The 17318-nt window shown below is 39.4% G+C and overlaps 1 protein-coding gene across 3 annotated transcripts in view; it reads left to right on the top strand.

Moving 5' to 3' along the window:
- CHN2 (chimerin 2) overlaps positions 1–17318 on the top strand; it is a 193311-nt gene that overhangs the window by 22811 nt on the left and 153182 nt on the right. The window contains exon 1 of one of the 3 annotated variants that reach the window (XM_077811338.1): positions 5828–5898. The exons of the other annotated variants lie outside the window; for them this stretch is intronic. Coding sequence (XP_077667464.1) covers positions 5862–5898 — 37 coding nt within the window. The 5' untranslated portion in view covers positions 5828–5861. Of the gene's footprint in view, positions 1–5827; positions 5899–17318 lie in introns of those variants that run through there. 3 annotated transcript variants of the gene reach the window in all.

Raw genomic sequence — 17318 nt, 5'->3', positions numbered from 1 at the left:
TTTTTGCAACTGTATTACACTGTTGACTCATATTTAGCTTGTGGTCCACTATGACCCCCAGATCCCTTTCTGCGGTACTCCTTCCTAGGCTGTCATTTCCCATTTTGTATGTATGCAACTGATTGTTCCTTCCTAAGTGGAGTACTTTGCATTTGTCCTTATTGAATTTCATCCTATTTACTTCAGACCATTTCTCCAGTTTGTCCAGATCATTTTGAATTATAATCCTATCTTCCAAAGCACTTGCAACCCCTCCCAGCTTGGTATCCTCCTCAGATTGAATTGCATTGAATACAAAATAGGAGTTTAAGTTCCTCAGTTACATTTATGCAATGCCACTGGCTATAGTAGTTTTGCATGGGCGTACAAGGGGGAAGAATTTGACCTTAACCCATATGTATTCCTCAAGATGTAGAGAAAGCATCCAGATAGGCACTGTGTTTAGATCCAGCATTCTCTCAATAGGTTCCAAAAATATTAGTCAGAATATTACAGAAGTTGATCACAGGTTTCATTTCAAAATTGTGAGTAATCATTTAAATCCAAGTGTACTTGATTTTTGTGGTGAAATTTAATATTATTGGAAAACCATTTACATTCATTCTCACTCTTTCTAAATTGTGAACGGGCCAGATGGTGCTATGCTATATATGAGGAAAGCAATAATTGCAGCTCTGAAAATGAATGACTACTTTTGGTGGCATGACACCAATTTTATATGAAAATGAGCCCCAGTTTATTGACTGAAGCATGCACAGGGAAAGAGGGGAGTGTACTTATGTCTCTGCTTCTCCCTCCTGTTATTCTTTATGTATTTTAAGAAATGTCTTATGTAAATAAGAACCATTAAAGACAGGTATTTTGTTTTCTGTTGACGTGTCAAAAAATCCTCCATCTCCTCCCAAACATTTTAGAAATCTGACAGTTTTGTTTCATTACTCCTGCTCACAAGTTGTACCTTTTGGTAATTTGGTAAAAAGTGTTGTATAGGCTACTTCTCTGCATTTTCAAGGATATAACCCCTCATCAGTGGCGACTGGTGCCCATATATAAGGGCTGAGACTGGAAATTAGATACCACCCTCTCCTCTTTTTTCCCCCTCTGCCCCAAAACAATTATTTCTGACCCCACACATGCAATCATTTCTGATCTCCCAAATAAAATCAACCAGCTAAAATATTTGCTCCCCCTGTAAAAAAAAATTCTGCTCCCCCAGCTCCTCTGCTGTAATTCCCACCTCTGGTCCTACTTAGCATGAGCAGGCACCCACCCTCTAGACTCTATTTCCTACCTCGCCAGGTGACAGGCTCCCGGTCCCCTTTAATATCTCCTCCCCATGTCACAGGTTGCTCCCGCAGGTCACAGCTTCCCGCTTCTTCCTCTTTTCTCTCCTTCATCAGAGGTCCCTAACTTCTGTCTCCTTGAAATTCAGGCTGGCCAGCTACTCACTCCGTCTGTCTCAGCTCTGCCCTGCTTAGGGTCTTAGTACTGTGCCTGAAGTAAGGGTGGAGCTCTTCCCTGAGGCTTCCCAGCCTCTTTGGGGCTTTCCTGTTTCACAGGAGCTTGGAGAGACAGGCTGTGAGCACGTGAAGCTCTCAGTCCTGCTCTGTGCTTTCAGTGGAAGGATGAGTTCTCATGGAAGTTAGGCTTCCACCAGCCCTGTCTGCCCCTGACTGCTCTCAATGGTGCATTTGTGCTGCAGTTGGGAGTGTGATTGCAGCATTTGTATGCATATCTGAGCTGGCTTTAGTCTAGCTATCTTGGGTACCAGTCGCAGCGAAGAAGTGGCAGCACAGACTTCAGCACAGGCTAGCTGCTCAAGTACGTACCCAGGGGCCATGACGGGCTTGTACAGCCTATGCTGCTGTGGCTTCACGGCTGTTGCAAGGCTAGATCAAGGCTAGCTCAGCTACTTCTACACGTGCTGCAGTCACACACTCCCCCAACTACAATGTTGACACACTGTATGGTGTTGCACTGAAGAGCTAGAATCTGCCATTTCCTAATCCTTTCCCTGACTCACCCCTCCTGTTCTAACCTTTGTGCTGTGCAAACGGAGGGAGAAAAGAAAGGTGTGTGTTTGTTTCAAGAGAGAGAAAAAGAAGAGGGGATTTAATATAGGGGACGAAGCCCTGTTCATTCCTCAGGACCAGGAACAACTGTTAGGCTATTTGATCTTCAGGATGTAACTTTCATTAGATTAACGTTAATCAAATTGGGTGAAACTGTGGAGTAACAATTTCAGTTTGGGAGAGGTTATAAGCCTTGTTTTTCATGGTTTTGCAAGTTTTATGTAAAAGCTGATTTTAAAATATATTTTATATGGAGCCCAAACAAAAGTAAAATATACTTCTAACTTGAACAACTTGACATGCATCACAAGTTGTATCTTTTTCTCTTGTTGCCTTTTTCAGAAGCTAGTCTAATTTTTAAACTATTATAATCTTAATTTGCTTGATTTAGCAGTTTGAACTACAGAACTGAACTGTGTATTGTAATGTGACCAAAGGGTAGAGTTTACTGTATGTATAGATTTGGAATACTCTGTTTTAGATGACATGGGGAAAATACTCTATATGGGACTTTTCTGTAAAGACGTCAACCTTCTGATAAAATTATTCAGGTTTATTAAGACTTTGGTCACTTGGAACCCAAGTTAAACAATCTTATCTACAGTTGAAAGGCAACACTGAAAATTTGAGCCACAGGCCTTCTGTTTGACCAGTGTCACAATGTTACATTAGCAAACAAGGGAGAAATTTGTTTTTGAGTTTTAACTTTTCAACAGGAGTTCTGCTTTTAAGGTTATTTGCTTGGCTGTATTTAGAAATATGTCATAGAGAAGATGTTTAATTGAATACTTATGAAATATATAAAACACCTACATGCTGATTTGTGATAGTGTAGATGTGTCTAATTATTGTGGGCAGAATTCAGCAGTGAAATACACTGTATAGCCAGATTACATCTGTTTTTGGCAAGTAACATTAAATTTCACTGGTGAGGCAGGTTGTGAATATGCAAAACTAGTGTTAGCTTATCTCCTCCTCCTGGTAATAATACAGTAATGCAAAGAGGTTAGGAGACATGAAGTAGCAGGAAAAGAATAATAATTAGTACTTGGCATGTTTCTGCTGAGGATCAAAGTGTTTTGTGAATATTAAGTGTTTAGGTGGCCACATTAGAAATGCTGATAAACAGTGGTATTACAGACGGAGAGACTGAGGCACAGAAATGTTCAGTGATCTATGTGAGGCAATAGAAGTGTACAGCAGAGCCAGGAATGAAACCCACATCTCCTGACTCCCACTCTGATGCCTTAACTACAAGATCAAGAAGGTGTTGCTGATTTAAGAGTGTGTGCCCACTAAAAATAATAGCTAAGCTCATGCAAAGGTGCTGTAAGGCCACCCAAACATGATCAGGGTGCAGGTAAAAGCACCCCTCCTCCACCTTCCCTCTTTCCTAAAATCTTTAAATGCACCATATCCTATAAACCATCCTCTGCAAACTCCCTCTCTCACACAGTTATATGCATATGCGCATACGCGCGCACACACACACAACAGGGACCCCACAAAGAAGCTTCTGTTTTCTAGGAAACAGGAACACCTTATCCCAGGAAACAACTATGATATATATACACTACCCATGGAGTAGATAAGCAGTAGGGCATAACTTGGGAAGCATTCTGTAAAGGTGGCTTCAGCAGCATCGTGGAGTTCAGTTTCTGACAAAGGAAGCATCAGTGGGCATGTAGATGTAGGACAGATGCATTTGCAGATGGAGATGATGAGTTGTCACCTTGCCTTGGTTGCCAGACCAATGCCATAGCTTGTTATAGCTCTGACATTTGCTATGTCAAGGCAGTGTTTTCTCTGAGGACATTGCCTCGAGTTTTTTTTCCTCTCTGTGTGTGTGTGTGTGTGTGCATGATGGCAACTCTAGCTTGCATCAGAGCTTCAAATATGAAAATTGTTGGGGTTTTTTATTCCTGCAAGTAGGAGCTGAAATATTAAAAATAATTATTGTGTGCCAGATCTCTCCCAGTAAAGGCTGCCACAGGTTTTTATTTTGTTATGAAAATAATTAGAGTTTATTAAATACCAGGTTATTGCATCTGGCAGTCTTTAGAAACTGGAGTATGATTATGCATTTTAGCATGTGTGTCTATTTGGGCTGTACAATATATTTACATGAATTTAACTGTAAGTGGAGACACCAGTTAATTCAATAAACAGACATCTCTATAAGATGCCTTAAGAGGGAATAAAGAAAACAAAGGCAGCTGTTTGTACTTATAATAATACCTTCATTGATATCAGTATTATTTTGCGTGTCCTTTATCTACATTACTAAAATTAGATTAGGCCTCCATTACTAAAATTAGACAGGTGATTCATTGAATTAGAAGTGCTTTTTCTGATCCTTAAATGAATGAAAGGGGACCTCTTTTGAGAAATCTGTAATAGTATTAAATGTTCTATATCTCATCTCCTAAAATCTTACGGATAGAATATTAACTTTGTTATATCCACCAGATTAAAGAACATATCAAAAGATGTGGATGGGACAGGATTTTCTGAACTGGAGTTCGTTGGGGAAATAAGAGACATTATTCGGATAGCCTTTGTTTTTCATGTCACACATGGAATTCTGTATTAGACTCAGTCCTGCAGTTCTTACACAGGCAAAACTTTCACTGATTTCAGAAGTTTTGTCTGTTTAGGGCTTGACCCTGCAACATGCTGAGTACTTAGGCTATTGATTTAAGTGGGACTACTCTGATGCTCAAAGTTAAACCTGTGCTTCAGTCCTTCGCTTGGTTGGTGCCAGAGTGCTCAGCAGTTGCTAGTATTGGCCTCTTCAGGTATTTCTACACCGCTGCTTTAAGCAAGCCTCCCATCCCTGGTCAACAGACTTGTGCTAGTGAGGTTAGAGCTAACATGCTAAAAATAGTCCAAGCCACAATGTCCACACTGCTAGTTTTAATACGCTAGCTCAAGTCAATCTACCTGGGCTGGGAGGGTTGCTCCCAATTGCAGTGTAGACATTAGGAACTGCAGATCTGGGTCCATTTTCAGGAATTTTACACACCCACAGGATGCATTCATTACAACAGACAATATATGTGTGATACAGTATGTGCACACGTTAGAACTTTTTTTACATAACTGTTTCTCTCCAAATGTGATTTCATAGTTGAGTCATGCCCTGATTGGCTATCTGGAACATAGATGCAGAGCTAATCCCCAGGAAAAATTTTACAGAAGAAAGGTCTTACCCCGGCATCTGTAAGGGAGCGAAGTCTCCTGTCTTAGTTTGCTGTCTCTTCCACCATGCCAAAATAAAAACAAACAGATATTTCCTTGATTCTCTCTCCATTTGCTACGACCATTGTAATGGTCACCGTTTGGTAGGTGAGTAGAGTGCATGGTCTCTTCTCGTATTTTGCTGTAAGTGTTACTCTGTTAATTGGCCTGCTGGTCATATAGGGATAGGACTAGCACTCAGTCTTCCTCCCTAGGACCAAGTGGCGTTATATTTGGCATGAGAAAGAAATTGGGTGTTCCATGGGCTTTCATGTAACTGGTCATCAAGCTTGAGCTGTGTTGCTAACAGCTCTCAAGTTATTATTTTAGCATTGTGCAATGTATACTATGTAACGCAAGCCAGCAACTTTCACGTCTGTTGCATTGCATTTTACACACTGTAAACTGTGAAACAAAAAATTTTATTTTGAAATTATATTTACAGTTCTCATGACTGAACCTTCTTTGATTGGTGGCTGTCACAGGGTGAGCTGGCCTTTATTGGGGGTTGGGCTCAGCTTCAGGAGTAACTCGAGCTAACTGTTTGTAATGAAGACCCAGCCCTACAGTTACCATCTCCTGTCACGTGAGTCTGATATTTATTGCTGCCACCTGGGGAGGTGGGCTAAACTTGGTGCAGGTGGGCTAACATTGCGTGGAGTCTGTGCAATGAGTATGCAAGCTGTGAAGACCCATCTAAGGGAGAGGCTTTGAGTTGGAGAGGAGGCGGAAAGGGGCAGGTGGATCAGATAACATGCATGCCTAGCCAACCCATCCTGTGGAGGAGTCAGAGGAATAGTGGCCACGGGGTTTGCTACATCCTGAGGCTGTAGTAGCTCTGCTAGTACTCTGTAACCTGATGTGAGGAGAACTTCATTCCCTGCTGCTGGCCCTAACAGTCAGACTAGTTAGGCTATGTGCTGAAAAGAGGATTTGCTCCTTAAGAATTATTGTTTTCCTTATTAGCACTTAAATATAGCATTTTAAATAATTAAGCCCCATAACCATATCATCATACCCATTTTATAGATGTGCTTACTGAGGCACATACCCTGTGGCCAAGGAACAAAAGTGAATCTATGGTAGAACCAAGAAAATAATCAAGGGGTGCAGATACACTTTTCCCTTACTAATGTAGTACAGATCACTAGAGACATCAGTTCTTCCTCAGAAGGCCCAGAAAAGACAGGTTTTGAATTAAAAATGTTATTTTCAAATATGATTTTCAGTTTATATGTATGTTAGGAAGCATTGCTTTCTTTCTTGGATTTGTGGGTAATATGAGTGCAGCTTTCTGTTTTAAAAGAAAAAGCACTACACTTTCTAAAATGTATGTTTCACAATATGTATTGTTGAAAAATTAATTCCATTTAACTTCATTGAAAGAAATTTGAGCATCTGATGGTGTAGTAAGTGTCTGTAGTGTAGTTCTCTTCTAAATACAGTTAAATGCAATCTTTTTTCTCTTTTTATATCTGGAAAAGTCTATGACAGTTGAACCAGGTATTTCTAAATAATCCTTTTTCACATATTAACTTAGCTGTTACAATAGACTGGACTACAATAGAAAATTTTCTAAGTTTCTATTTTATTATTATGAATTATAACTAAGATATGATGACAAAAATTACTAAATATTTCTAATGTAATAAACACTAATATTACAGGATTGTATGTATGTTAAAAGTGGGGAAGATTTATACCTTACTTTCAACATACTGCTGTTAAAGTTGCGATATATGTTTCTGTTTGTCAGTGACAATGTTCAAAATGAATAATGTCCACTGGTGAACTAGACTATACCCTTCTGATTTATAGAAGGGTAGGGTAACTCTTCCCTGGAAAAGTATTTTGAGAATATGTGTTACGTGGTACAACTGCTGCATCCCAGAAGCATGAAGTTGCTCTTTGGAAATACAGTAAATATTTGAGACTGTAATAAAAGCCATTTCAGGCAGATATGGATGAACTGTATCTAGAGCAGGGAAGAATTCCAAGAGATGCAACTTGTCCTTCTCCTTCAGTTTGAATACTGGTCAATGTAGTACATAATTATGTAAATTTTAGGGGAAAGGAGAGGTATGTTTGCCATACTTTATTATATTACATGGAAATCTGATTGCCTGGCTTGTGTACGCATGCTGAACACAGGGAACCTGTATGACAGCTTTTCATTTTGAAACATGCAGACTGTTGATCATGCTACAATACTTAGTCATGTTCATCCCTGGTATAATTGCTTTAGCTTCAGTAAGTTGCAGCAGGGATGACTTTGGTCCAGTGCACCAAATTCAGCTCTTGAATATACTCGCACAACACCACTCACTCGATCTTTGCATAAACACTAGAAAAACTTCTTGCATAAACATAAGGATCAGTAAAGATTCCACTGATGATGTCTTTACATAAGCGTTGGAAAATATTTCTGCAAATTGACTTTTTACTCTTAAAATATAGCTTTTAAAAATAGATATTTTTATTTACATTTTCCGATGCTTGGTGAAATGATAAGATGGATGCTAGATTGCTTTCCTTTAGTATCATCTAGCGCAGGAACAGATTGTAATTAACCCTTATGTTGGATGTCTGCTGGGGTGGTGTCCAGGTGGATGTTAGATGTCTATGCAGATGTCTAGGCAGGGATGGTGTCCCAAGCCTCTGTCTGCCAGAAGCTGGGAATGTGCGACGGGATGGATCACTTGGTGATTGCCTGTTTTGTTCACCCCCTCTGGGGGCACCTGGCGTTGGCCGCTGTCGGAAGACAGGATACTGAGCTAGGTGGACGTTTGGTCTGACCCACTATGGTCATTCTTATGTTGTTGTTATAAAGTGGTGGTTCTTGGTGTAAAAGGCAGGTAAAGACTCTCAGATCTAGTTTATTTTAGTAAACTTCTGTAAGTTCTGGTTCTTTGGTTCTAACTAAATTACAAAGTGTCCATGCAACCCAAGCATTGGGAGTTTGTCCATGGAGCATGGGTCTCAGGAAGAAAAACACTTAATGCTTTGCCAATTCAGTAACTGGACAGCTGTTGAAGTTAGACAGTGTAGTGATGTACTTGATTCTACATTTGTTTATCTTCCATCGCTACTTCTGCTATTGTTTAGATTTGTGTTTTTAGTTAGTCATAAAATAGTTATTTTTCCAAGCAGGATTCTTCCTTAGGGTAGAGTCTGTGATCATCCCACCATAAACATTTTGCCTATTACAGGAACATGAACAGACACACACATAAGGCAGTGTTTGACATATAGAAATCCATTTCAGCACAAAAAACTATTAAAGTCACTGAATCCCACAGGCCAAAAAACATTAAAGAATGATAAAATGTTGCATAACACTTTTAAAACCAAACCCAGGGTTTCATTTATAACTAGCATATTTGAGGCAAGGCGTTTTTCATGCTAGAACCTGCGGATAGGATTAACTGAAGAGGTAATAGCACTTGAGCAATGTACATGCTAATTTCAAAATGCTTGAAGCTCATTCCTTTTTCTTCCTTGCTAAGTCTTCTCAGCTGATTAGTGATAAATCACTTTTGAGCTGGTGCACAGGGGAGAGTGGTACAAAAGTAAATGAAAGAACTGCAGGCTGATTTACTGGCTTAGTCTGCCAACACATCTGATGCACTGCCATTAGCCACCTTGAGTCTGGAGTAAAGAGTGGCACTTGTCAATGACTTTCCAAAAGGATATGAGTTTCATTTTTCATGATGATGATCGTGGTGACAGCACAAGCAATGGAAACCAGAAGGGAAATCGAGCATTCTTTTTTGTGCCTCTTTCAAAGAGGGAAATATGATTTACAGATACTAGATGCAGTGATATTTAGTAGTTAATGAATAACTCTACATCACATGGCCTCTAATCAAAGATTGGAACTATATTTTGTAAGCAGAGATCTGGGGAGCAATCACCCAGACTGCCTTCACCCAAACTCCGTGTTACATACCTTTCTGTCTGTGAGGAGCTCTTGTGCTGTACTAAAGAATTCTTTTCCTATTTTACTGGAAAGGTCAAATCTGAATTATCTTCCTGGGCCTGAGGAAACAGATCAAAACAGAAAGCAGGAACCATTCCGTTTCCCTTGTTGGTGTTTGGCACAAACTGAGGCCCTGGAAACATGGAGGCCACTATATATGAAACTGACCCTTGGCTAGTGAAGAGGACTGGTGTCCAAGATCATCAGTGCTTTTTTCAGAGAGGTCAGCCACAATGTACTGTCCAACAGCCAGCTACTCTCAATTAGAGCTGGCCAAGATTTTTTCAGCCAAAACTTTTTTTGTTGTTGCAAATAACAAGGTATTCTGATCCTCATTTAAGCAAGTGACAAATCCTGCCAGAGCTCATGCAGTGTTGTGTTGATATCCTTTGTAATGTTCAACATTGTTAGAACACCCATTTCCAGGCAAATTGTTAATTTAATCTGCTTGTGAAATAAGGTTCCATGGCTGCAGGAGATCTTGGGAAGGTGGAGACTTGCCCACACTCATTCTCATGTTGGAAATAAGACATTTTTTTATGCTGTTTGCCGATTGTATTTTTCCCTGTCCAAGGATGAAGTTGATTGTGAAAGTAGAATTTTCATTATGTTAGTATACCATTAAGGAAGAATCCCTGCAGTTGTATGTTTTCTAATACTTTTACCAGACACTGTTGCTTTGCTGAACTAAGATATAAATATAATTTTGTTTGTGTCAGAGTTAGACTCTTCCTAAAGCTAAGATTGTTTTCAGCTAAAGATATATGAAGTCAGTTTTTAATTACATAGACAAAATTGGATCAGAGCAAATACAACATTTTTCCTTAGTTTATATTTAATATAGTACTTCTTGGAATATAGTGGCCAAATTTATTTCTAAGTTTCTTCAGCAAAGAATGTATGAAAATTTGTACCTTTCAGAGCAAAAAGTTAGTATATACTTTTATTAATGGAAGAATATTTATGTAAAAGCATGAAATAAGCAAATCATCAAAGAGTAATTAATGCCAAACTAAGAAAAATCTCCAAGGGGATAGAATGTGAAGAATTCCCAATAAAGAGAGTGGAAATCAAGTGAAGCCCAGTCTATGTGATTTCAGTTTTTAGTTATTTATACAAGTTATAGGAACTAGGCTATGCTAATAAGGAAGTCAGCCTTTGAAGTACAAAGCATATGCAAATGTAGAAACCAAAATATGGAGTTTGGAATATAATTAAATGAACAGAAGAAATATTGAGTGCAGAAATATTTGTGTGAATCCAGATGGCCCACTTTAGCTGTACAGTAAATCCTATTTAGAAGAATTATGGATTAAAAAAATAAAGTTTAGAGGTATGATTTCTCTATGTCCCAAAGCACTTTTATTCCTCTGGATTATAATTTCAGTTGTTAAAACAATATAGCAAGTTATTTCAGGTCAGGGATGGATCTAAAGGGTGGCATTGTTGCCAAATGCTGAGCTCCCTACTGCTTATATAAATTAAAGGGGTGCAACATTTGGCTTGCAACCCTTAGATCTGAGCAAGCACAGCTGGCTGGGGAGCTATTCCAAATTCATTAGCTCTGCTCCTTCCCAGCTCCTCTTCTCTTCCCATCATGAGACTGCTGCTCCTCAACATCAGTGCAGAGCCCCTTAGAGAATGAGTGAAAGAGGAGGAAGAGTGGAGGGAATAAAGAAACCAGGAGAATGGAAGAGAGAAATAGTTAGAAATATTTGGGAAAGGGGAAGAGACAGGAGGAGGAGAGAGGGGAATTGAGACACTTACAGAAAGGGAGATATAGAGAAGTGGAGGGAAGAAAGATCTGAAGATGAAAATGACTCAATGAGAGAGAGGAGAGACTAAAGGAAAAAGTCAATGAAAAAGAAAGAAATGAGATGTAATTTTAAGGCTAAAAACCTTTTATACTTGTCCCCAGAGTTCACAGTGGACCTTACTAGTTTATTTGCTTACTGAACCTTGCCTTTAAATCTGTCTGTGCTTCAGCTCAGGGTTTTTTTAAAAAGATTATTTTTCCCCGACTTAGGCCCACTCCCATACTACTTGCTCTTGTGAATAGTCCCACTGACATAAATGAATAAAGGTAGTGAGTAAATGTGAGGAAAGGTTGCAGGATTGAGCACTTAGTTTCTGATCCTGCAAACTGTTTTGCATGTGCGTAAGTGCTGCTCCCACAAGCAGTCCTATTGATGAGACTGTTCACAGGAGTGAGTGCTGTAGGATTGGGCCCTAACACTAGTAAGCATGAAAAGTCTACAAAAAATCAACTGAAGACGCTCCATAGGACTACTACTATGAGTTAAGTTATTCACCATGCACAAATGTTTGCAGCATTAGGCCCTAAGGAATGGTTCCAACTTGTCACCAGATTCTGCCATTGGATGCAAACACATGGCTTCAGTCTTCTTTAGTGGATGACACATGCAAGCACCTGATGGGAGAATTTGGTGGTAGGCTTTTAAGGTAACACCTATGTGAGGTGATTAGGCTAGTGAAGCAATAGATTTTATCTTTGGGGAGTAGTGTAGCTTCGGGGAGGAGTGGTCTTTGCAACTGGATGGCTGTGCATTGGTTTACACTGTAAAATCTTTTTTGTAAGATGGTAGAGACAAGAAAAAAATACTAAATGAAACCTTATCCTTCGGAAAAAGGATATATGAATAAAATACCTGGGCAATTTTTTAACCCTTACACTGTAAGTATGTTCCTTTTTATTTCATTTGCTCAGTAAAATCAAATCTTTAAAAACAAAATTGAAACAGATTGAGCAATAAATGTCTCACTTGCAGGTGTCTTACTAGAAATTTAGAGATATAAACCTCAAAGGGAAAAGAATCTTCAAAATGATGTCATGTTTAATGAGCTGATTACAAATATTTGACCTCCAGAAGAGTAGAAAGCTCCACATTCATAATCCTGGAAAAACTTCATAAGGTGTAACAAGAATGTAGATTTAAGAATAAAAAGCTGAATCTCAGGTACTAGCTGAACTAAATATTTAATAACACTGAGGGCAATTTTGTGCAATGTTACTATCAGAATGACTAAATTGTTCTGATTTTCATTACTAAATGTCTGCTCTGAATTCTAAGTGGTTAAACACTTTTTGAAACACGTGCTGCATTTGTTCTTTACTTCCCAGTTTAACGCTTTTGTGCTAAGGAAATTGTATAAAAGTTCACTCCCACATACTTGCAGTCCCCTTGCAGTACATTCAGTTTGTTTGCATCCTGTTTTGTTAAACAGATAATGATTAAACACATTTTCAGTGGAGTACAGGACTTTCACAGAGACTCTTACTGCTGCGCAGTGGTCTCTGAAGATCCAGTATTTTAACTCTGTTGAAAGAGATTTTAAAATGTTTCCATACTTCCTGTTGTTGACAAGTATTTGGGTTTAGTTGTTTCTTTTACTTCTAATGATTATTTTGTATCATCATATGGCCCAAAGGCCCCAGTTAGGATCCAGAATCTCTTGTGATAGGCACTGTACAAACACACAGGGAGGCACATTTCCTGCCTCAGTGAACCTGCTTTGTGCTTAGTCTCTGTCCTCAGAGATACATATGTGCACAGACAGCTTTCAGAGGCCAAAAGTGAACGCCTTGGATCCATAAACATGAACAGGCTGTGTTTAAAGGTTATGCTCCTTAGGAAATGAACTTGTCTCTGTCTGTAGTCTGATCTTCACAGACAGAGAGAGTGTGGAGTGCACAGTATGTTTTTAACTGCACACATTGAGAAAAGTTGACTGGACTATTCTCCCTCTCACAATCTGTGTATCAGTACTCTTCCGACCAAATTCTGTCCAGATGCTACAGTGCTATTTAGAATCTATTATGAAGTCAATAGGAGTTTTGGGTGCACAAGGAATATGAGATTGGGCCCTTTTGTGTTTGTTGCAAATATGAAGCATGTAAAAGTAAAGTTTAACAGGGCTTTAACTAGCAGAGTACACTTGTGGACTGAAAAGCCAGAGCCATTTCTTGATTTTTACAGCCATAATATCTAAAATGGGGTTGGAGAAGAGTTGTAGTAGTTTTGCTGGTATGAGCTTCCTACACAGTCCAAAGGCCTGGGGTTATTCCTTGGTCTTACCTTTATTGTCTGAAAGTCTCCAAACTTTAGTAAAAATAGTTTGGTGTAATTTTATAAAGCATCATGATGCTATATACATGAATAAATAACACACATATAATTACTTCTGGGGATATTTGTCTCTCAGCGTGCACTTTAAAAAAAATGTTTAAAAATATCCTGGGGAAAAATGAACTAGTGTTGACACACACTAATAAATTAGATTTTTGTGGAGAATACTTTTGTCACACAGTCTCAGTTCTTAAGATGCTCCCTGAAGCTAATAGGAAGCCAGTGTAGATCCTGGAGAACAAGTATAATATGTTCTTTGTGGTTGTTGCTGCCTATACTTGTATCACTTGGGGTTCCAGAGCAGATGTGGGAATGTTTTGCTTAGTGGATAACTCCCTTCACCAGTGGGACATATGCTTCTCTACAATACCTTCAGGATTTGTACACCAATCCACCTGCACTAGCACTGTTGTGTTCAAATGGTGCTTCGGTCAGCTAACTTTCAGCAAACATCCAGTCTCAAATAGGCACTGGGAGTGCACAGGCACAGCACCATTTAAGTCTGGTGCAAATAAAACATTTGGTGAAACATTCTAGCTCCTGCTTTATCGAGCACCAGGTGAATGGAGAGCTGGCTTAAAGAGCCAGCTAGGGATTCACCTTGGATGGGTGAATCCAAGGTGACTCCCCGGGTGGTGTAAAACTGGCACAGCCGGCTCTGTGCCACCTTTTCCTGCTACTTCCCCCATGTAGTGGACAGAAGGATGCATAACTGGACCACGCTGCTTCCAGGGGTCCTGGCCTAGTGGAATAACCCTTGCAAGGGGGGGTTCCCACTACTGCAGGATAGAACAAACCTGAGACTGCTCTAGTTTCGTCAATAAAAAGATTCACACTTTATTTTTCTTTGTGGGGGCAGTTAGTGCAGGCTTTAAATAGTAATTTAGAATTATTAAAGAGTTGAATGTTTATTATATTTATTATATCTTACCTCCTTCTCATTCTGCTAGAAAGATACTTCACAATATGCCACTATGCCTAAACCTATAGAGAATCAGGAGGTAAGAGATTGTTAAAAGAAAAGGAGTACTTGCGGCACCTTAGAGACTAACCAATTTATTTGAGCATTAGCTTTCGTGAGCTACAGCTCACCGATGAAGTGAGCTGTATCTCTCGAAAGCTCATGCTCAAATAAATTGGTTAGTCTCTAAGGTGCCACAAGTACTCCTTTTCTTTTTGCGAATACAGACTAACACGGTTGTTACTCTGAAAAGAGATTGTTAGTCACCCAATCCTGTAGAGGATAAAGCTCAGCCCACCACCTGCAGTTCGCATATTTCCAAAGTCAATAACCCAAACTCAAAGAAGAGATTGTCAGAGTCTCACTTGATATGGAGGTGAATGACTGACCGACTTTCTTACCTCGTATGTGTAGTCGTATTAGCACAATTGTAGGGCATCTTTCTGATAGGATGGGCAAAACCATGACAAATCAAATTCCTGGTGAATTGTTTTCCCTTACTGGATGATAGAGTGAAAAGTTCACTTCTCCTCCTGAGCTGAAAGCTTAAAAATACAGGTAAGTTGAACTATGATAATTTAGACAAAGCTGGGTCAAGCAAACTCTGGTTTTAGTCGCCTCATATAGTGTGGCTGAGGTAGTTGGCTTGGAGTTATTATATTAATCCCTACTTGTTATGCAGTGAAAGGAATGCTGCTTATAATAGACTGACTTCAAATTTCCTACATGTTTTCTATACAATCAGCATTTACCTTTAAGTCTATAATTTGTTCTTTAAAGTCTGTATTAAGGAAGCATGACATGACTGCACTGACTCTATGAGATTAGAAGTGCAGAGTGAGTATAAATGTATTGTGAAAGAAACCACCCAGTACACTTTGCAGACTAGTAATTAATTATTTTTTCTGTTATGCGGCCTATGCTTTAATTTACTTTGCACATGAAGGGTTTCTTTTTTTTAAGGAAGCTTGAATCTGAAGGTAATGAAGCAGTTTGCACTACAACATGATTGTTTTGAGAGATGCTCTGAAGGTTGGTACTCCCAAATTTTACCTAGTTGTCATTTATTTTTATGGTCTTGATCCAGTTTAGACCTGCCTCTAATTCTGCTGGCTTCAAAGCTTCCTGTGCCCAACCATTGCCGTGTTCTGCCCTTTCTCCTCAGGCTGCATGGCTGATTGAGACTGCTCTTTATTTATAGGTTGGAGTATCATAATGCTGATTTCTGTATTATACAGCCATTCAAGACTTCCTTTTTTCTACTGTTATGTGGCAATCAGGTTTATGAGAATGAGGTTAGGTACCCAGCTCGAATGGTCAGTGATGGTGGAAGGAAAGTACCCACTGTGATCAGAGGCCTACGTCTGTGAAGAGGGGTAGCGTCACCTACAGTATGAGAAGGAGCGACCCAAACCAACAACTTGGATAGTGGGAGAGCATTCCTATTACTTTAAGGTCTCTAAAATGTAGATAGTTTAAAACAAATATCAAATCCAAATATTATTCTCACTCAAGCAGAGTGAAATTAACTAGCAGTCCAATCTTAAATACTGGTGCTGAGCGTCAGAGATCCGAATTTTAGTGACTCTTACGGGGGGTCTGTTGCATGTGTACACAGAGTAAACCAAATGAGGAAACAAAACTTCAGGGATTGGAATGTGAGAGGAAGAATTCCAGTCTGGGGAAGAAGGGTGATGTGTGAATGGCAACCCTGGCCCAGCTCAGATAAGTGTGGGTTGGTTGGTGAAAAGTGCAGATATTGCATCCATAAACAGATGACATTATGCCTCTGGATAGGGAGGCTCAAATATATTGCGAGTGAAGTTACTGGTGCATGCAATGGGGAAATAAAAACTTAATGGAACAGTTTGCAAAAGTGAGTGATTTGGGGTGCCTCAATTTTTGGGTGACCAACATGAGACATCATAAAAGGGTCTGATTTTCAGAGTGAGAGTCCTCAGGTGTTTTTGAAAATCAGGCCCCTTTAAGGCAGAGGTCCCCAAAAGCCCGTAGAGCCTCATGGACAATTCTGAACCACCTCCAGTACTGCAGAAAGAAAGATGCAGACCAATGTCTCAGATAGGGGAGAGATCAGGATCTGGAAGAGTGCTCATTTTGAAAAGGATGGTTTTCAGCACATAGGGCTCTTGTGGGATCATGAGGTTCTCCTACAAGCTGATGGGCATTCTCAACTTCCTTTGATTTCAGTGGAAACTGAGGGTACTTAGCTTCTCCCAGCACTGAACTTTCTATGTATAAGTACAAAGATGTTTCTATTTCCTATTACAGTACTCAGATCTTCCACAGGGGTCCTAATGATAAAATACACAGTATGTCGAGCCTTTTTCCCCTTTCAGACATCTGCCGTCTTTGCCTTGTTTGACCCTTTTAAAAAAGCAATTATTTTAAAAGCCAAGAAGAGGCAACCCAGCTAAGCAAAAAATCCCTTCTGACATCTGCACTGCTGCTAACCAAGAGAACTTAGCCTTCCTCATGATGGGATCATTGCTTTCATTGATTTGCACTCAAAACTCCCATCACCTTCAATGGAAGCTTTTGCATATAGGGATTGCAAGTTCAGGTCCAAGAGTTAGCGTTAGCCTACAATAAAAACATATGCTTACTTGTTATCCATTTGTTCCTGAAATCCTTTTTCTTTGGAAGAAAACAAAATAGAAACAAATGGTAACATTATCAAAAGCACTGAGTTGGCCTAATTTAGTGCCTATTAAAAAATAAGGCCAATGTTGAGTGCTTTTGAAAATCTCACCCAAAAACACTACAATACTCAGAAAGCAAAACAGTTTTTTGGGAAAAAATGTCACTAAACTCATAGCCTAATATTGAAAAAGAATTTAGTCCTTTAAAATGCCATTGTTCAAACAATGTTGTTGCTTTTTATAAAAAGCAACAATCAT

Source organism: Eretmochelys imbricata, chromosome 2 (genome assembly GCF_965152235.1).
Source record: "Eretmochelys imbricata isolate rEreImb1 chromosome 2, rEreImb1.hap1, whole genome shotgun sequence".
In the NCBI taxonomy this organism is placed as follows: domain Eukaryota; kingdom Metazoa; phylum Chordata; order Testudines; family Cheloniidae; genus Eretmochelys; species Eretmochelys imbricata.
The sequence above is the reverse complement of the archived record's forward strand: the minus strand, read 5'-3'. Positions and strand labels throughout refer to the sequence as shown.